We start from the raw sequence: 21,169 nt of genomic DNA, 5'->3' as shown, positions 1-21,169 counted from the left end.
TTGTCGCATGATGTGTTCTGCGTACAAGTTGAATAGGTAGGGTGAGAGTATACAGCCCTGCCGTACTCCTTTCCCAATCTTAAACCAGTCTGTTGTTCCGTGGTCTGTTCTTACTGTTGCTACTTGGTCGTTATACAGATTCTTCAGGAGGCATACAAGATGACTTGGTATCCCCATACCACTAAGAACTTGCCACAATTTGTTATGGTCCACACAGTCAAAGGCTTTAGGTAAAGGTAAAGGTTTCCCTTGACGTAAAGTCCAGTCGTGTCCGACTCTAGGGGGCGGTGCTCATCTCCGTTTCAAAGCCTTGGAGCCGGCGTTGTCCATAGGACACTTCCGGGTCATGTGGCCAGCATGACTCACGGAACGCCGTTACCTTCCCGCCGAAGCGGTACCAATTAATCTACTCACATTTGCATGTTTTCGAACTGCTTGGTGTGCAGAAGCTGGGACGAGCAACGGGAGCTCACCCCGCCGCGCGGTTTCGAACCGCCGACCTTCCGATCGACAGCTCAGCGGTTTAACCCGCAGCGCCACCGCGTCCCAAGGCTTTAGAATAGTCAATAAAACAGAAATAGATGTTTTTCTGAAACTCCCTGGCTTTTTCCATTATCCAGCGGATATTGGCAATTTGGTCTCTAGTTCCTCTGCCTTTTCTAAACCCAGCTTGTACATCTGGCAATTCTCGCTCCATGAACTGCTGAAGTCTACCTTGCAGGATCTTGAGCATTACCTTACTGGCATGTGAAATGAGTGCCACTGTTCGATAGTTTGAACATTCTTTAGTGTTTCCCTTTTTTGGTATGGGGATATAAGTTGATTATTTCCAGTCTGATGGCCATTCTTGTGTTTTCCAAATTTGCTGGCATATAGCATGCATTACCTTGACAGCATCATCTTGCAAGATTTTGAACAGTTCAGCTGGGATGCCGTCGTCTCCTGTTGCCATGTTATTAGCAATGCTTCTTAAGGCCCATTCAACCTCACTCTTCAGGATGTCTGGCTCTAGCTCACTGACCACACCGTCAAAGCTATCCCCGATATTGTTATCCTTCCTATACAGGTCTTCTGTATATTCTTGCCACCTTTTCTTGATCTCTTCTTCTTCTGTTAGGTCCTTGCCATCTTTCTTTTTGATCATACCCATTTTGGCCTGGAATTTACCTCCGATGGTTCTAATTTTCTGGAAGAGGTCTCTTGTCCTTCCTATTCTATTGTCTTCTTCCACTTCCGCGCATTGCTTGTTTAAAAATAATTCCTTATCTCTTCTGGCTAACCTCTGGAATTTTGCATTTAATTGGGCATATCTCCCCCTATCACTGTTGCCTTTTGCTTTCCTTCTTTCTTGGGCTACTTCTAGTGTCTCAGCAGACAGCCATTTTGCCTTCTTGGTTTTCTCTTTCTTTGGGATGTATTTTGTTGCTGCCTCCTGAACAATGCTGCCAACTTCTGTCCAGAGTTCTTCCGGGACCCTATCTACTAAGTCCAGTCCCTTAAATCTATTCTTCACCTCCACTGCATATTCCTTAGGAATATTAGTGAGCTCATATCTAGCTGATCTGTGGGTCTTCCCTAATCTCTTTAGTCTGATCCTAAATTTTGCAAGAAGAAGTTCGTGATCTGAACTACAGTCAGCTCCAGGCCTTGTTTTTACCGACTGTACAGATGTCCGCCACCTTTGGCTGCAAAGGATGTAATCAATCTGATTTCGGTGTTGTCCATCTGGTGAAGTCCATGTATAAAGCCGTCTCTTAGGTTGTTGGAAGAGAGTGTTTGTTATGCAGAGTGAATTGTCTTGGCAAAATTCTATCAGCCTATGTCCGGCTTCATTTTGTTCTCCCAGGCCATACTTACCTGTAATTCGAGGTGTCATTTGACTGCCCACCTTAGCATTCCAGTCTCCTGTGATGAAAATAACATCTCTTTTAGGCGTGTTGTCCAGTAGGTGCTGCAGATCCTCATAGAACTGCTCTACTTCAGCTTCTTCAGCATTTGTGGTTGGGGCGTATATTTGGATCACTGTGATGTTAGATGGCTTGCCCTGAATTCGAATTGAGATCATTCTGTCATTTTTTGGGTTGTATCCAAGCACTGCTTTAGCCACTTTACTATTAATTATGAAGGCTACTCCATTTCTTCTGTGGTCCTCTTGTCCGCAGTAGTAGATCTGGTGGTCATTTGATGTGAAGTGGCCCATTCCAGTCCATTTCAGTTCACTGACGCCCAGAATGTCTATCTTTAATCTTGACATCTCACCAATAACCACATCCAATTTGCCCTGGCTCATAGATCTTACATTCCAGGTTCCGATGGTGTGTTGATCCTTAGAACATCGGATTCGCCGTTCACCACCAGCACCGTCGGCCGCTAGCCGTCCTTTCGGCTTTGAGCTAGCTGCGTCATCACGTCTGGGGCTAGTTGAGCTCATCCTCTGTTCCTCCCCAGTAGCATTTTGACCATCTTCCGACCTGGGGGTCTCATCTTCCGATGGTATACCGACATATCTCTGGTTGTACTGATCCATTTAGTTTTCACGGCAAGAATACTGGGGTGGGTTGCCATTACCTTCCCCAGGGATCGCATTTAGTCTGACCTCTCTGTCATGACCTTCCCGTCTTGGGTGGCCCTTCATGGTTTAGCTCATGGCATCATTGAGGTGCTCAAGCTCCAGCACCACGACAAGGTAACGATCCTTTGCTGAAGAAGGCTTAGCTAGTCCTATAATATGCTTCTTACAGTTGCCAACCATGTAAGAAATCCACAAAAGGAACATGAACGCAGTAGTACCCTCCTGCTCGTATTTCCAACCAACTAGTATAAAAAGGTACCCTCATGTGGTGCAGAGTGGTAGGCGCCAGTATTGCAACAGAAACTCTCCCCACGACCCGAGTTCGATTCCAGAGGAAACTAGATTCTTGGGTAGCTGGCTCAGGTCAACTCAGCCTTCCATCCTTTCGAGGTTGGTAAAATGAGTACCCAGCTTGCTGGGGAAGGCAACGACTGAGGAAGGCAATGGCAAACTACTTGCCTGCTATAGTCTGCCAAGAAAACATCGCGAAAGCGGCGTCCCCCCAGAGGGTCAGACATGAATGGGTGCTTGCACAGGGGACCTTTCACCTTTTCATACAGTATAAAAAGGCATGTTGCATCTGATTGAGGCAGAATGAAACCATCTTGATGACTAGCCATCATTGATCATATCCTCTATGAATCTGTTTTGTTCTCTTTTAAAACCACCCATATGAATGGAAATCACTACATCCTGGGGAGGCAAAATTGTTCATTGTATGAAGAAATGCTTCCTTTTGTCTGTTCTGAACTTCTCATCATTCAACTTCATTAGCTGACCCCAGATTCTAGAATGTGAACGAGTTGAGCTAGCTACCCATTATCTCCAAACCATTGATAATCTGCAAGTGACCATCCATTCTGAACACTGAAATAGTATATCATCACTTTATCTAGATAGCTTGTAAGGCCAAAAGATGATTGAATCCAGATTTCAGGTGAGATGGGATAAGGTTATTTCCCATTTCTTCCATGATTCAGTTTTTGCAAGTTGGCTTCTAGGTGTTTTAATTGCAAAAAGAAAAACACTTTCAGTGCAAGCAGATAAAGATGATGCACGATGAACATCTTGATGGCAGCTGAATGAAGAAAATTAACCTTGCTGTGTTCTGTCCCTATCATGGGTTGAATATGATCTTATGATGCCTTTTAATGCAGTTATTTCCTCTGTAGTGAAAGCAAGTCTTTTTGGTTAAGATTTATTGTCACTGTTATTAATGGGATTAGAACATTTGCTGTATCCCTGCTGTGCCTGGAACAAATATGCTGATTGACCCTCACACCTTTTATGAAACATGACTTGTAGTAGAATACATGGGTCCTTGATTGTAATACTGAACTGGCGAGAGAATTTGTCTTCATTCTATCATGCACCCTCTTGGCATACAGTAGATACTTTCATGGGTTGTTAGTGCTTAGGTGCTTCACCTTCTTGATACACTGGAGAGCATTTCAAGAGCAATACAACTATTAGGCTATTGAAAAGTCCTTTGGGTAGGGGAAGCTGGCTAAAACAAAGCATACATAATTCATCATTAAAAAAAAAGATGATTAATTCCAATAACGATTCCAGCAAATGTACGAGATGGTAAACACTGAGACGTGGTAAATGTGAGATTGCTCTGGCAAAGAAGACAGGCTATAATGACTGGTAAAAGAAAAAGAGTCTGTACACACGAGAGGTGAATCCTATTGCTGGAAGTGCAATATTTCTGTACCTATCCCAAGAGAGGCTGAAGTTCACAGTAGATTAAAAAGCTTTAGCAGCCACTCTTCCTCCATCCAATTCTGGCTATAGAGAAATGAATAATGGAAAACTTGCCCTAATTAAAGGATTTTTATATTTTCTACATGGTGGCAGTCAGTAATGCTCAACATACCTCTTACCAGCCGTTGGCACTTTCTCTGGAGATACTAACACATTATCCAGTAATTGCCTGCTTCATCTTTTAAAATTCGTTAATTTAACTGTAGTGCACTCAAAGTTTGTAATAATGGAAAGTGGTGTACAAATACATCAAATAAATTTTTAAAAAGGTTAAATGAAAAGCAAATGGAGATATTTGATTTTGAAAGACATTAAAAATGACAAGTCATAAACAGATAAAGATTCATAAAATGGCAAAGAAATTATTAACTGACCTGATGAGGTTGATAATTAATTATTTCCTTTTAAAAATGTTAAAAAAACAAAAGATTTTTGTTTAAGAAAACCTAGCTTCTTTATTTCACTTTCTGCTTTTTCCAGTGCCAAGCAAAACATACTCTTGAGATGGTATTGTTGGGTTAACAAACTTTTTCAGTTATCAGGTAGTTGGTAGAATGGGAAACTATGAAATTTCTAGGGACGTGGGTAAAGTAGCAACTGACATAGTAACGTCTGAATATATGATATGCTTAATGATGGTAATTGGGATTTGCAGCATGGTCGCTAAGTGGCTTAGCGGCATGGTCATAAAGCACGGCGCCACATGACTGCAACAACTCGTGGCTTGGGACCGGGTAACCTAAGGGACCGCCTTCTCCCAGTTGTTTCTACCTGTCCAATTCGATCTGGCAGGTTGGGTATGCTACGGGTCCCATCAGCCAGGGAGTGTCGGTTGGTGGGAAGTAGAAGGCGTGCCTTCTCGTCCGTAGCGCCTGCCCTCTGGAACATTCTCCCTCCAGAAATCAGGATATCCCTGACCCTGTTGGCCTTTCATAAGGCCATGAAGACCTGGCTGTGTGCCCGGGCCTGGGGCCCTGAGCGTGTGAATGGTCCTGTTTCTTGGTTATATTAACATCCATACTGTCATGAGTAAGGATGGCGAGCAGGGGGCTCCCATCCAGACTGTCAAGCGCATGCGTAGCACTGATGAATTGTTCAGCCATTCAAAGAGACACAGATCGGGACCGCCTTAACCCTTGGGGGTTATATGTCTGGGTTTTCCCATGCTTCTTCAGTTTGTTAGGATTCCTGTTAAGTACTAGCAATAAATATTAGAGACCAGTTCCTTGTCTCAGTGTGTTTCCTGGTTGTTAGGACATCAATCCTAACAAACTCTTACTCCCATCGAAAGAGGGAGGAACAAGTAATTAAGGAGATACGTTTAGAAATGTCTTCAGAAAACCAAGAAATGCGGCTCGCCATCCTTACTCATGACACATACGTTGCTTACTTGGTAGCCATGTATATTTATTTTGTATTTTAATTGTTTTAATTGCAATTGTTTGAACTGTTTTATAGTTTTATTGTTGTAAGCCGCCCAGAGTCACTTGCTGAGATGGGCGGCTATAGAAATCAATCAATCAATCAATCAATCAATCAATCAAATACATACATACATACATACATACATACACTTACAATGGCAGTCACTTGCTGTGTTAGGTGAATCCTGCATGGTTGCAGTATCCCACGGTCACACAATCACCATTTGTGACCTCCTGCTGGCTTCCCCATTGACTGTGTTTGTCAGAAGTCAGCAGTGAAGGTTGCAGATGTTGATCACATGGCTACGGGACATTGTGATTGTTGTAATAGCAAGCCAGTTGCCAAGCGCCTGAATTGTGATCATGTGACTGCGGGGACACTGTGACGGCTGCAACTATAAGGACTGGTTGTAAGTTCCCCTCGTTCAGTGCTGTTGTAACTTTGAATGGTTGCTGAACAGGTGGTCGTTCAACGAGGACTACCTGTACTGGCATAGAACTGGAACATTATGTCTTTGCAACCTAATAAATGTAACCCATCTTAATTTTGCAAAAATTGCATCTATGTTTGTGCTTCTTACATGTTCCTTGTTTCTTTCAGATCTTGGTTGATCCTGCTAGTCCCATTGGACATTCAGCCTTGCAATATGAGAATGTGGTGGCCCATGATGGGAGCTCAATTTTGCGGGATTTAGTGCTCAGCCCTGATCTGCAATACCTTTATGCCATGAGTGAGAAACAGGTAAGAATCTAAGCTTGTATTACAGTGATCATTTGCATAAACCCAACCCCAGGGAGCCCTATAACGAGATGAATAGGATTTTTTGGTCTTCTTTGCTGCAAATGGAACATTCTTTCAGCACAGCGCCTTAGTTTAGGGCATGGTTGTTAGATTCTTGGATGAACTGAACAAAAAAAGTATGGACTGATTATGTAGCTCATTGGAATAAAAGTATTTGAATGACTGACATGCAGCACCTTTACAGAGGGATGGCTATCTTAAGGGCTCCTTTTTAAAGAGTGAGCAGATTTTACAGTACCTTGTGACAGCTTACATAAGTTCATTCAGTAAGTTTCAGTTTTAGCAAGCCCTATACATGAACAAAATCAGTCTAATACGAAGGGGCACTGAAACCAACTGTGAAATCCTTCGGCTTGTGGATCTAGTGGCTGGCAGTTACTACAAACAATGGCTTTATTTATTTATGTTCAGGAATGAACATGAAGGTGTGTCTTCATCTATTCAGTGTAGCTTCCTAAAAAATTCCATTTTTTTGTTTTTATGGCAACACAGTACTAATGAACTGCTTTACCACTTTTTTCTCGATAACCTATTGCAATACGGACATCTACTGTTATTGCCCCCCAAAATACAGAATCTATTGCTTGTGAAAACATTTGTACCTGCAGTTTAACCACCTCAATCCTTTTTACTAACAATATATTTTCAAAAATGGAGTGCCTGACTAATGTCTTCCTTCAGTTCAAATATTTCTTAGTCCAGGCACTAATTCCATCACTGTTGGGTTGGTTTCACACATTCTGCCAAAGCAAATTTGTTTTGTGTTAGTGTGAATGTATGAACCTAGCTATAGTGGTTTGCAAATCATGATTTATAGTGTAGTGTTATTTGTGAATAGGCCAATACTATTTGTTAACTTAAAGCAAATTGTGGTTTTATAGAATACATAAATCTAGCCAACGTAGGCAGCAGAATATTTGTTTTTTGTCTATTCCATTTATAAGGCTGCCTATTCAACGGGCAATTCTGTGTTACTTAATACCCATAGTAAGGGAGAACAACCAGATACAACAGAAACTTCTCCCAACTCTTCCCTCAAATAATGTTGCTGCTGCTGCTGCTGCTGCTACTACTACTACTACTAATAATAATACAGAAAATCCATGTCCTGTCCACTGTGAGCCCAAAGCACCTAAAAACTGTTAAGTGCAGTCCCTGACCCTCAAAATGTTGCCCACTCCTGTGAATGGAGGTGGGTGGGATTGTACAAAATAAGGGATACTAAAACTCTTCTTGTAGTTCCCATTTTACCTCCTCAGAAGCTTTCATCTAGCTGAACTTTCTTCCAGAATTGGAGGTTAACTAAGGAGTAAAGCATAGACAATGAGTTTACAGCAGCAGAAGTGCTTTTGATTCATAATATCTCCTTTATTCAAAATATCAAGTGTCCAAACTTTATATATAGAAGGGGAAAACATGGGTTTGAATGAATGGAACTGTTGCCATCACATATAATTTGGCTGTAAAGAGGAACCAGGCTTTCCCCCAGCATTTATGTCTGATTGAATGTTCAGTTGTTTGTTCATGGAGTAAATAAAAGCTATTTAATTGAAGTGGGAGGGGGGTGGATAAACTTGTTATTAGAAAGGAAATGTAGATACATGTAGCATCTTTTCTAGCTTATTAGACCTCTTTTGCAAAAACCTGTTATTTGACAGATTGCCTCTGCTGTATAGGTATTACAGAAATGACTTCTGCACTATTCCAGCAAGATAAACAGGTGTTTATATAGGCAAGGAATACCATAGTGAGATTGTGGTTAAATATTACAATCTCAATTCTGCTGTGCAACAGTCCAAGGCTAAAGGTTTTGTCATGGTGACTTGAAATTTATTTGGTAGCATCCAGTTTTGGGTTATAGTTTCTTCTGCAATTACTTCTTCCTTTACCTGTGGATTAAAAAAGTAGAAATGAAATTGTAGGGTTAATAACATTTAAGATAATGATCAGTTGTATGAGAAAAGCACCATTGTAAAATGGCTGCCGTGAAGGATGTGATAAAATATCGTTTTCTAGAACTGGCAAGCTTCAGCAAAGGATCGTTACCTTGTCGTGGTGCTGGAGCTTGAGCACCTCAATGATGCCATGAGCTAAACCGTGAAAGGCCACCCAAGACGGGAAGGTCATGACAGAGAGGTCAGACTAAATGCGATCCCTGGGGAAGGTAATGGCAACCCACCTCAGTATTCTTGCCGCGAAAACTAAATGGATCAGTACAACCAGAGATATGTCGGTATACCATCGGAAGATGAGACCCCCAGGTCGGAAGATGGTCAAAATGCTACTGGGGAGGAACAGAGGATGAGTTCAACTAGCCCCAGACGTGATGACGCAGCTAGCTCAAAGCCGAAAGGACGGCTAGCGGCCGACGGTGCTGGTGGTGAACGGCGAATCCGATGTTCTAAGGATCAACACACCATCGGAACCTGGAATGTAAGATCTATGAGCCAGGGCAAATTGGATGTGGTTATTGGTGAGATGTCAAGATTAAAGATAGACATTCTGGGCGTCAGTGAACTGAAATGGACTGGAATGGGCCACTTCACATCAAATGACCACCAGATCTACTACTGCGGACAAGAGGACCACAGAAGAAATGGAGTAGCCTTCATAATTAATAGTAAAGTGGCTAAAGCAGTGCTTGGATACAACCCAAAAAACGACAGAATGATCTCAATTCGAATTCAGGGCAAGCCATCTAACATCACAGTGCTCCAAATATACGCCCCAACCACAAATGCTGAAGAAGCTGAAGTAGAGCAGTTCTATGAGGATCTGCAGCACCTACTGGACAACACGCCTAAAAGAGATGTTATTTTCATCACAGGAGACTGGAATGCTAAGGTGGGCAGTCAAATGACACCTCGAATTACAGGTAAGTATGGCCTGGGAGAACAAAACGAAGCAGGACACAGGCTGATAGAATTTTGCCAAGACAATTCACTCTGCATAACAAACACTCTCTTCCAACAACCTAAGAGACGGCTTTATACATGGACTTCACCAGATGGACAACACCGAAATCAGATTGATTACATCCTTTGCAGCCAAAGGTGGCGGACATCTGTACAGTCGGTAAAAACAAGGCCTGGAGCTGACTGTAGTTCAGATCACGAATTTCTTCTTGCACAATTTAGGATCAGACTAAAGAGATTAGGGGAGACCCACAGATCAGCTAGATATGAGCTCACTAATATTCCTAAGGAATATGCAGTGGAGGTGAAGAATCGATTTAAGGGACTGGACTTAGTAGATAGGGTCCCGGAAGAACTATGGACAGAAGTTGGCAGCATTGTTCAGGAGGCGGCAACAAAATACATCCCAAAGAAAGAGAAAACCAAGAAGGCAAAATGTCTGTCTGCTGAGACACTAGAAGTAGCCCAAGAAAGAAGGAAAGCAAAAGGCAACAGTGATAGGGGGAGATATGCCCAATTAAATGCAAAATTCCAGAGGTTAGCCAGAAGAGATAAGGAATTATTTTTAAACAAGCAATGCGCGGAAGTGGAAGAAGACAATAGAATAGGAAGGACAAGAGACCTCTTCCAGAAAATTAGAAACATCGGAGGTAAATTCCAGGCAAAAATGGGTATGATCAAAAACAAAGATGGCAAGGACCTAACAGAAGAAGAAGAGATCAAGAAAAGGTGGCAAGAATATACAGAAAACCTGTATAGGAAGGATAACAATATCGGGGATAGCTTTGACAGTGTGGTCGGTGAGCTAGAGCCAGACATCCTGAAGAGTGAGGTTGAGTGGGCCTTAAGAAGCATTGCTAATAACAAGGCAACAGGAGACGACGGCATCCCAGCTGAACTGTTCAAAATCTTGCAAGATGATGCTGTCAAGGTAATGCATGCTATATGCCAGCAAATTTGGAAAACACAAGAATGGCCATCAGACTGGAAAAAATCAACTTATATCCCCATACCAAAAAAGGGAAACACGAAAGAATGTTCAAACTATCGAGCAGTGGCACTCATTTCACATGCCAGTAAGGTAATGCTCAAGATCCTGCAAGGTAGACTTCAGCAGTTCATGGAGCGAGAATTGCCAGATGTACAAGCTGGGTTTAGAAAAGGCAGAGGAACTAGAGACCAAATTGCCAATATCCGCTGGATAATGGAAAAAGCCAGAGAGTTTCAGAAAAACATCTATTTCTGTTTTATTGACTATTCTAAAGCCTTTGACTGTGTGGACCATAACAAATTGTGGCAAGTTCTTAGTGGTATGGGGATACCAAGTCATCTTGTATGCCTCCTGAAGAATCTGTATAACGACCAAGTAGCAACAGTAAGAACAGACCACGGAACAACGGACTGGTTTAAGATTGGGAAAGGAGTACGGCAGGGCTGTATACTCTCACCCTACCTATTCAACTTGTATGCAGAACACATCATGCGACAAGCTGGCCTTGAGGAATCCAAGGCTGGAGTTAAAATCTCTGGAAGAAACATTAACAATCTCAGATATGCAGATGATACCACTTTGATGGCTGAAAGTGAAGAGGAACTGAGGAGCCTTATGATGAAGGTGAAAGAAGGACGTGCAAAAGCTGGTTTGCAGCTAAACCTCAAAAAAACCAAGATTATGGCAATCAGCTTGATTGATAACTGGCAAATAGAGGGAGAAAATGTAGAAGCAGTGAAAGACTTTGTATTTCTAGGTGCGAAGATTACTGCAGATGCTGACTGCAGTCAGGAAATCAGAAGACGCTTAATCCTTGGGAGAAGAGCAATGACAAATCTCGATAAAATAGTTAAGAGCAGAGACATCACACTGACAACAAAGGCCCGCATAGTTAAAGCAATGGTGTTCCCTGTAGTAACCTATGGCTGTGAGAGCTGGACCATCAGGAAGGCTGAGAGAAGGAAGATTGATGCTTTTGAACTGTGGTGTTGGAGGAAAATTCTGAGAGTGCCTTGGACTGCAAGAAGATCCAACCAGTCCATCCTCCAGGAAATCAAGCCAGACTGCTCACTTGAGGGAATGATATTAAAGGCAAAACTGAAATACTTTGGCCACATAATGAGAAGACAGGACACCCTGGAGAAGATGCTGATGCTAGGGAGAGTGGAAGGCAAAAGGAAGAGGGGCCGACCAAGGGCAAGATGGATGGATGATATTCTAGAGGTGACGGACTCGTCCCTGGGGGAGCTGGGGGTGTTGACGACCGACAGGAAGCTCTGGCGTGGGCTGGTCCATGAAGTCACGAAGAGTCGGAAGCGACTAAACGAATAAACAACAACAACAACAGAACTGGCAAAGACAAATAAGCTGAACAGAAGTGGGTTGTTCCTAGTCCACTCTTTGAATCACTATTACTCCACATCTTGATCAATCCCAGCACCCTGGTATCAATTACTTACAATTGTTTATAAAATCAATTATAAGTAACACATATATCACAAATAAATGATCCAATCAATAATATTTTGTACTATCCAGGTAAAGTAGCATATGTAGGAAAGAGGCATATTTTGTTTAAAAAGAGGATAGGAATATAAAATGTGAGTACGTAAACTCTTTTTTGTATCAGAATGTCTGCATGAAGAAAGTACAAAATATTGGATATGGGGAAAGTTTGTTGCATGGTGTTACATGCCGTGTTGTCAGGGTCTTTAATGGTAGAGACATACAAGTCTACCGTGTGATATAGTCTCCTTGCACCTCGTCTACATCCAATGCATCTTAGGGAAGAAAACCTAGAGCAGAAGCACTTGAGAAATTGTGTAAGGCAGAATGTGGTTTCTCTTTCAACTTTTCCATTATTTCTCCTGGAAGAAGAGGAAACTGTACCTCTACCTATGTGTGTACATGTGTGAGAGAGGATATTTGTGTCTATATGTAGATGGGAGGTCAATTAATTTTACACATGAGGTACCATACTTTACAATCAATTAATTTTAATCAATAAATGATTAACTATTAAATTTTTTGTCACAGCCCTGCACTTTTTAGAGTGTGCACCTAGTGTATATGTGCATGCACACACACACACATGCATATGCACAAACATACACATGTATCCTCCCCCTCCAGTGGGAGGAGATGGGCAGTGACAAGTTTGATTGATTGATTGATAGATAGATAGATAAATTTATTTATTACAGAAAAAAAAATTTTTTAAGGAAGTTTTAAGTGGGTGTTGCCAACCCTAGGTTGATAGGGTAGCTGGGTATTGCACAGGACTTTTATTTGTTTCTTTGGAAGAACTTCTTTAATTCAGGATTATCCTCCTTTCAGAGAAATATGGTAGTTGAAGCTTTTGGATACTTTCAGGTGCTGCCTACATGTATTGCATTGTCTGGAGATAGATGTAACATCAGTGATGTGCCCAAGACTGTCTTCTTCAGGAAAACAAATACAAAGACATTTGTATAAAAGCACCACAACCTTCTGATTAAGCTCATTTGTTTAAATGCTAACACTTCAAATGGAAGAATAAATTGGTATAAAAACATATGGTTCGGGCATGTAAAATAAAAGCCTTTACAAACTCTAGAGTTAACAGCTTCCTTTGCCATTCCTTCAGAGGTTTTATTTTAAGACAGATGAAGACATTGAAATAAAAATCCAGCTCTCTTTTCATGTAAAATGACAGTTTGAGATGTCTAGGCAAATCTGGCCCATTTGATTTTATTTTTTGCTTGGCACCAGCATGGGCAAATTCTTTATTTTGTCAGTCACATTTTCCATTGGCACTGCATGGAAAAGAAAGTTAACGGACTGTAAAATGCAACAACAGTGGAAAGGTAAGGGATGTACCCATCTGCAAGTTGGTTTCTCTGGCTAAAACACTGCAGAAGTAGATCAGTCTGGAAACTGATGGGCTTGTTGTTGTTGTTTATTCGTTTAGTTGCTTCCAACTCTTCGTGACTTCATGGACCAGCCCACGCCAGAGCTTCCTGTCAGTCGTCAGCACCCCCAGCTCCCCCAGGGACGGGTCCGTCACCTCTAGAATATCATCCATCCACCTTGCCCTTGGTCGGCCCCTCTTCCTTTTGCCCTCCACTCTCCCTAGCATCAGCATCTTCTCCAGGGTGTCCTGTCTCCTCATTATGTGGCCAAAGTATTTCAGTTTTGCCTTTAATAGCATTCCCTCAAGTGAGCAGTCTGGCTTAATTTCCTGGAGTATGGACTGGTTTGATCTTCTTGCAGTCCAAGGCACTCTCAGAATTTTCCTCCAACACCACAGTTCCAAAGCATCGATCTTCCTTCTCTCAGCCTTCCTGATGGTCCAGCTCTCACAGCCATATGTTACTACGGGGAACACCATTGCTTTAACTATGCGGACTTTTGTTGTCAGTGTGATGTCTCTGCTCTTAACTATTTTATCGAGATTTGTCATTGCTCTTCTCCCAAGGATTAAGCGTCTTCTGATTTCCTGACTGCAGTCAGCATCTGCAGTAATCTTCGCACCTAGAAATACAAAGTCTTTCACTGCTTCTACATTTTCTCCCTCTATTTGCCAGTTATCAATCAAGCTTAACCCCTTCAAAATGTGCCTGCCTGCATGTCCTAGATGCAGTGATGAAAATTGCCATAATCTTGGTTTGCCATAATCTTGCCATAATCTTGGTTGCCATAATCTTGGTTTTTTGCCATAATCTTGGTTTTTTTGAGGTTTAGCTGCAAGCCAGCTTTTGCACTTTCTTCTTTCACCTTCATCATAAGGCTCCTCAGTTCCTCTTCGCTTTCAGCCATCAAAGTGGTATCATCTGCATATCTGAGATTGTTAATGTTTCTTCCAGCGATTTTAACTCCAGCCTTGGATTCCTCAAGCCCAGCATGTCGCATGATGTGTTCTGTGTACAAGTTGAATAGGTAGGGTGAGAGTATACAGCCCTGCCGTACTCCTTTCCCAATCTTAAACCAGTCCGTTGTTCCGTGGTCTGTTCTTACTGTTGCTACTTGGTCGTTATACAGATTCTTCAGGAGGCAGACAAGATGACTTGGTATCCCCATACCAGTAAGAACTTGCCACAATTTGTTATGGTCCACACAGTCAAAGGCTTTAAAATAGTCAATAAAACAGAAATAGATGTTTCTCTGAAACTCCCTGGCTTTTTCCATTATCCGGCGGATATTGGCAATTTGGTCCCTAGTTCCTCTGCCTTTTCTAAACCCAGCTTGTACATCTGGCAATTCTTGCTCCATGAATTGCTGAAGTCTACCTTGCAGGATCTTGAGCATTACCTTACTGGCATGTGAAATGAGTGCCACTGTTCGATAGTTTGACCATTCTTTAGTGTTTCCCTTTTTTGGTATGGGGATATAAGTTGATTTTTTTCCAGTCTGATGGCCATTCTTGTGTTTTCCAAATTTGCTGGCGTATAGCATGCATTACCTTGACAGCATCATCTTGCAAGATTTTGAACAGTTCAGCTGGGATGCCGTCGTCTCCTGCTGCCTTGTTATTAGCAATGCTTCTTAAGGCCCACTCAACCTCACTCTTCAAGATGTCTGGCTCTAGCTCGCTGACCACACAGTCAAAGCTATCCCCGATATTGTTATCCTTCCAATACAGGTCTTCCATATATTCTTGCCACCTTTTCTTGATCTCTTCTTCTTCTGTTAGGTCCTTGCCATCTTTGTTTTTGATCATACCCATTTTGGCCTGGAATTTACCTCCAATGTTTCTAATTTTCTGGAAGAGGTCTCTTGTCCTTCCTATTCTATTGTCTTCTTCCACTTCCACGCATTGCTTATTTAAAAATAATTCCTTATCTCTTCTGGTTAACCTCTGGAATTTTGCATTTAATTGGGCATACCTCCCCCTATCACTGTTGCCTTTTGCTTTCCTTCTTTCTTGGGCTACTTCTAGTGTCTCAGCAGACAGCCATTTTGCCTTCTTGGTTTTCTCTTTCTTTGGGAGTTATTTTGTTGCCGCCTCCTGAACAATGTTGCGAACCTCTCTCCAGAGTTCTTCCGGGACCCTATCTACTAAGTCCAGTCCCTTAAATCTATTCTTCACCTCCACTGCATATTCCTGAGGGATATTAGTGAGCTCATATCTAGCTGATCTGTGGGTCTTCCCTAATCTCTTTAGTCTGATCCTAAATTGTGCAAGAAGAAGTTCGTGATCTGAACAACAGTCAGCTCCAGGTCTTGTTTTTACCGACTGTATAGATGTCCGCCACCTTTGGCTGCAAAGGATGTAGTCAATCTGGTTTCGGTGTTGTCCATCTGGGGAAGTCCATGTATAAAGCCGTCTCTTAGTTGCTGGAAGAGAGTGTTTGTTATGCAGAGTGAGTTTTCTTGGCAAAATTCTATCAGCCTATGTCCTGCTTCGTTTTGTTTTCCCAGGCCATACTTACCTGTAATTCCAGGTGTCATTTGACTGCCCACCTTAGCATTCCAGTCTCCCGTGATGAAAATAACATCTCTTTTAGGCGTCTTGTCCAGTAGGTGCTGCAGATCCTCATAGAACTGCTCTACTTCAGCTTCTTCAGCATCTGTGGTTGGGGCGTATATTTGGATCACTGTGATGTTAGATGGCTTGCCCTGAATTCGAATTGAGATCATTCTATCGTTTTTTGGATTGTATCCGAGCACTGCTTTAGCCACTTGACTATTAATTATGAAGGCTACTCCATTTCTTCTGTGGTCCTCTTGTCCACAGTAGTAGATTTGGTGGTCATTTGATGTGAAGTGGCCCATTCCAGTCCATTTCAGTTCACTGACGCCCAGAATGTCTATCTTTAATCTTGACATCTCACCAATAACCACATCCAATTTGCCCTGGCTCATAGATCTTACAGTCCAGGTTCCAATGGTGTGTTGATCCTTAGAACATCGGATTCGCCGTTCACCACCAGCACCGTCAGCTGCTAGCCGTCCTTTTGGCTTTGAGCTAGCTGCGTCATCACGTCTGGGGCTAGTTGAACTCAACCTCTGTTCCTCCCCAGTAGCATGTTGACCATCTTCCGACCTGGGGGTCTCATCTTCCGATGGTATACCGACATATCTCTGGTTGTACTGATCCATTTAGTTTTCACGGCAAGAATACTGGGGTGGGTTGCCGTTACCTTCGCCAGGGATCGCATTTAGTCTGACCTCTCTGTCATGACCTTCCCGTCTTGAGTGGCCCTTCACGGTTTAGTTCATGGCATCATTGAGGTGCTCAAGCTCCAGCACCACGACAAGGTAACGATCCTTTGCTGAAGAAATGATGGTCTAGTAGCCCCAAATGAGCCAAGGAAGTTGTCTCAGTCATCTTATCTAATAGGGAGCTAGACAATGTTTTGTTGTGAAAGGGTGAGGCATAAATCTTATAAATATATAAATACAATTAAATCTGAAATCCTGCTGAATGAAGGATAAGCTCCTCTCAGAGAAACTGATATAAAATACATGGCTGTTCTTTAGATTGGAGAAATACAGGAAGAAAATTCAGCAAAAATCTTATCTTACACTGCAGTCATTCTTTCTTTTGAATTCTAAGGTGTTAAAATCAGATATTTTCAGTAATGTAGAATCCTTTCCTCCTTCATCAATGCTTATCAGCATTTACTCATAACCCAGCTCCACTTAGAATGCCTGCCTATCTAACCCTTTCAAAACTTGCATGCTTGGCTGCTAAATACCTCTTTCAAAATAGCTTCTTTGTTCCAGTGCTTGAGGCTGAAGTGGCACACCTGCTATGAAAGAAAATGGTCTGCCTCAAAAGACTGCATGTCCCCTTGATAGTTAAATGGTCAAGCAGGCCTTGGAAAAACCCCAGGCACCTGAGCATGCAGAGATCTAACTTCTCATGGTATCCCTGTTTTCTCCTGTGAAGGACTGATGCCTAGAAATTCAAAATATGTTTCCAGAGCTGAAGTGCCATCCAAAGCCTCTGGATTATATCAGTATTTTTCACTTACTTGCCTATAGCTGAAAATAAGATTCTGTTTTAATGTGAAGAAGGTAAATTGTCTCCACTGTATGCAGCATTTGAAGCAATCTGTGTAAGGATTTAGATAGTGTAGCTTGAGGCTATTGCAAGTGAGATATTTGACAGATTCATCTACAATTTAGGAGTAATGTCTAGAGGTAGTAATTTTCCACCTTTTCTCAACTATTCTAATCTTGGGGTAAACCTTGGATTGCTTACATCCAGACTTCAGCTGGGGTTAGTGATTTAACAATATGGCCTTCAGTTTAGAGGTGGCTAGAGCTGGGAATGTTCTGGGGCAGGATTAGCTCAAAGCAGAGGCTGGGAATCTTAGGCTAGTAGTTTCCACCCCTGCCCCACCCCTCTAGGACATGCAGGCAGGCACATTTTGAAGGGGTTAAGCTGGAGACAGAAAGACTGGCTTCCCTCTCCCTGAAGGCAAGTGGCATAGCATCCTTTTCAAACAGAGATCTGAACTGGATGCCAATAACTGCTCTAAAGGGCAGAGCTGGTCACCCCATGGTGCTGATGCTTGTAATGGAACATCTGTACGCAAACCAGAGCTAGGAATGTGTTTTACATGTGTTAACAGCAGGGGTGGTTACATGGTGGCCCATTCAAGCTGACTTCTTGACAAAAATGCAATATATAGTTCAGTTTCTGTAAGTAATTGTTGTAGCAAGCAGAGAGAGAAGCAGCATCAGTCGAATAAGCAGAACTACCAAGGGCTTTTCTTGGTTCCATAACCTGAGCCAGCAGAAGTTATTTTGCCAGCCAGGGCTTCTCGTTTTTTCCAGACCAACAGAACATTGGAAAGAAATTATGTGAAAGCCCTGAATTAAAAAAAAAAAAAGAACTAGATTAGCCTGGGGACAATGGGAAATAATCCTGAAAAAGTCCCTGTGGGAGGAGCAATTTGTCAGAGACTTGGAATGTGTTATAGAGCCAATGGTTAATGGTTAAAGTGTTGGGTTAGGAGGAGGAAGACCAGGTTCTAGTCCTCCCTCATCCACAGAAGCTCACTTATAGCTTTGGCCCAGTTGCGCTTGCTCAGCCCAACCTATTTCACAGGGTTGTTATGAAGAAAAAAATAGGTCTTGTACTGTGCTTAGCTATAGATACTTACCAAATTAAAAAACTAAACTAAAAGTTGCCAACTCCTCCATTTTAAGCCCCCGTCCTCCTTCCAATCATGTGACCTAGAACACAGCTCTTTTTAAGAAGTTGAAAAGAATTCCAGAAACGATGCTCTTTTCCATACTTTAATTGACCAATTGCAGTCATCTTTATATATCACAGACAAATTCTGTGTCCTGGAAGAGAGGCCAAGATGTATTGCTCCAGAGAAAGAAGGCAAAATATGAAATCTGAAGTCCGTACTTAATTTATCTTCTATCAGCATAGATTCTGGGAAGAGGCAACTGAAGGAAGTCCCTCACAGAACATGGACAAAACATGGGAGAAGGTTTTGTAATATCTTGGTCGGTAATTACTGGATTCTGTGGATTCTTTTGAGCCTAGGCATCTATGTATATTCTTTTGGCACTGAAAGTATTGAATATCACACGTGGTTCATTTTACAACTGAGGTCCAAATCTCCTTGGATACAACAAGAAGAGGCTTTTGACATTTGCTTAAGTTGCTGTGATGACACTGACTCAAGAATCATTCTGCTTGTACAGGTCCCTTTCTCTCACTTTTGTGTAATAAAAATAGCTTTCATCCACAGCATGCTGTTATCAGGGAGTTGGTGGAAAGTAATTAAATGAGCAGTTGTAACAAAGCTCAAAGGGCCTGAGGAATGAGGGGATTTTAATCAAATCTGGAGGAGCAATTAATAAAGAACTTGTAACCCTTTAAGGGTGACTCCTCCTGGCAGATTAAGAAGAGTGAGGGTTATAGTTTGTGTCTGGGGCAAAGACGAGTCAATGAAAGAAGCTCCCACGGTTTTTAAAATGAGGTTTAGCCTGGCTGTTTGATAATAAGAGTTTCGTAGAGTGCTAAGAACTGAACCTTTCAGCATCAGTCAAAATTGCAGCAAGTAAATACCCTGCTAATAAGCAAATGGACTGGAATGGGCCACTTCATATCAAATGACCACCACATCTAATACTGTGGACAAGAGGACCACAGAAGAAATGGAGTAGCCTTCATAATTAATAGTCAAGTGGCTAAAGCAGTGCTTGGATAGAATCCAAAAAACGATAGAATGATCTCAATTCGAATTCAGGGCAAGCCATCTAACATCACAGTGATCCAAATATACGCCCCAACCACAGATGCTGAAGAAGCTGAAGTAGAGCAGTTCTATGAGGATCTGCAGCACCTACTGGACAACACGCCTAAAAGAGATGTTATTTTCATCACGGGAGACTGGAATGCTAAGGTGGGCAGTCAAATGACACCTGGAATTACAGGTAAGCATGGCCTGGGAGAACAAAACGAAGCAGGACATAGGCTGATAGAATTTTGCCAAGACAACTCACTCTGCATAACAAACACTCTCTTCCAACAGCCTAAGAGACGGCTTTATACATGGACTTCACCAGATGGACAACACCGAAATCAGACTGACTACATCCTTTGCAGCCAAAGGTGGCGGACATCTGTACAGTCGGTAAAAACAAGACCTGGAGCTGACTGTAGTTCAGATCACGAACTTCTTCTTGCACAATTTAGGATCAGACTAAAGAGATTAGGGAAGACCCACAGATCAGCTAGACATGAGCTCACTAATATTCCTAAGGAATATGCAGTGGAGGTGAAGAATCGATTTAAGGGACTGGACTTAGTAGATAGGGTCCCGGAAGAACTCTGGAGAGAGGTTCGCAACATTGTTCAGGAGGCGGCAACAAAACACATCCCAAAGAAAAAGAAAACCAAGAAGGCAAAATGTCTGTCTGCTGAGACACTAGAAGTAGCCCAAGAAAGAAGGAAAGCAAAAGGCAACAGTGATAGGGGGAGGTATGCCCAATTAAATGCAAAATTCCAGAGGTTAGCCAGAAGAGATAAGGAATTATTTTTAAACAAGCAATGCGTGGCAGTGGAAGAAGACAATAGAATAGGAAGGACAAGAGACCTCTTCCAGAAAATTAGAAACATTGGAGGTAAATTCCAGGCAAAAATGGGTATGATCAAAAACAAAGATGGCAAGGACCTAACAGAAGAAGAAGAGATCAAGAAAAGGTGGCAAGAATATACGGAAGACCTGTATTGGAAGGATAACAATATCAGGGATAGCTTTGATGGTGTGGTCAGTGAGCTAGAGCCAGACATCCTGAAGAGTGAGGTTGAGTGGGCCTTAAGAAGCATTGCTAATAACAAGGCAGCAGGAGACGACGGCATCCCAGCTGAACTGTTCAAAATCTTGCAAGATGATGCTGTCAAGGTAATGCATGTTATATCCCAGCAAATTTGGAAAACACAAGAATGGCCATCAGACTGGAAAAAATCAACTTATATCCCCATACCAAAAAAGGGAAACACTAAAGAATGTTCAAACTATCAAACAGGGGACTTATTTCACATGCCAGTAAGGTAATGCTCAAGATCCTGCAAGGTAGACTTCAGCAATTCATGGAGCGAGAATTGCCAGATGTACAAGCTGGGTTTAGAAAAGGCAGAGGAACTAGGGACCAAATTGCCAATATCCGCTGGATAATGGAAAAAGCCAGGGAGTTTCAGAAAAACCTCCATTTCTGTTTTATTGACTATTCTAAAGCCTTTGA

The 21,169-nt window shown here is 42.1% G+C and overlaps 1 protein-coding gene across 2 annotated transcripts in view; it reads left to right on the top strand.

Annotated features, from left to right (window-relative positions):
• The window catches only part of PLXNA1 (plexin A1), a 332,347-nt gene that overhangs the window by 137,464 nt on the left and 173,714 nt on the right, over positions 1-21,169 (top strand). For both annotated transcript variants that reach the window (XM_063291689.1, XM_063291688.1), the window contains exon 3: positions 6,365-6,505. In XM_063291689.1, the coding sequence (XP_063147759.1) occupies positions 6,365-6,505 (141 nt within the window). The remainder of the gene's footprint in view (positions 1-6,364; positions 6,506-21,169) is intronic.

Source organism: Candoia aspera, chromosome 2, assembly GCF_035149785.1.
Source record: "Candoia aspera isolate rCanAsp1 chromosome 2, rCanAsp1.hap2, whole genome shotgun sequence".
NCBI classification, from domain to species: domain Eukaryota; kingdom Metazoa; phylum Chordata; class Lepidosauria; order Squamata; family Boidae; genus Candoia; species Candoia aspera.
This window is presented reverse-complemented; position numbering and strand designations above follow the sequence as displayed.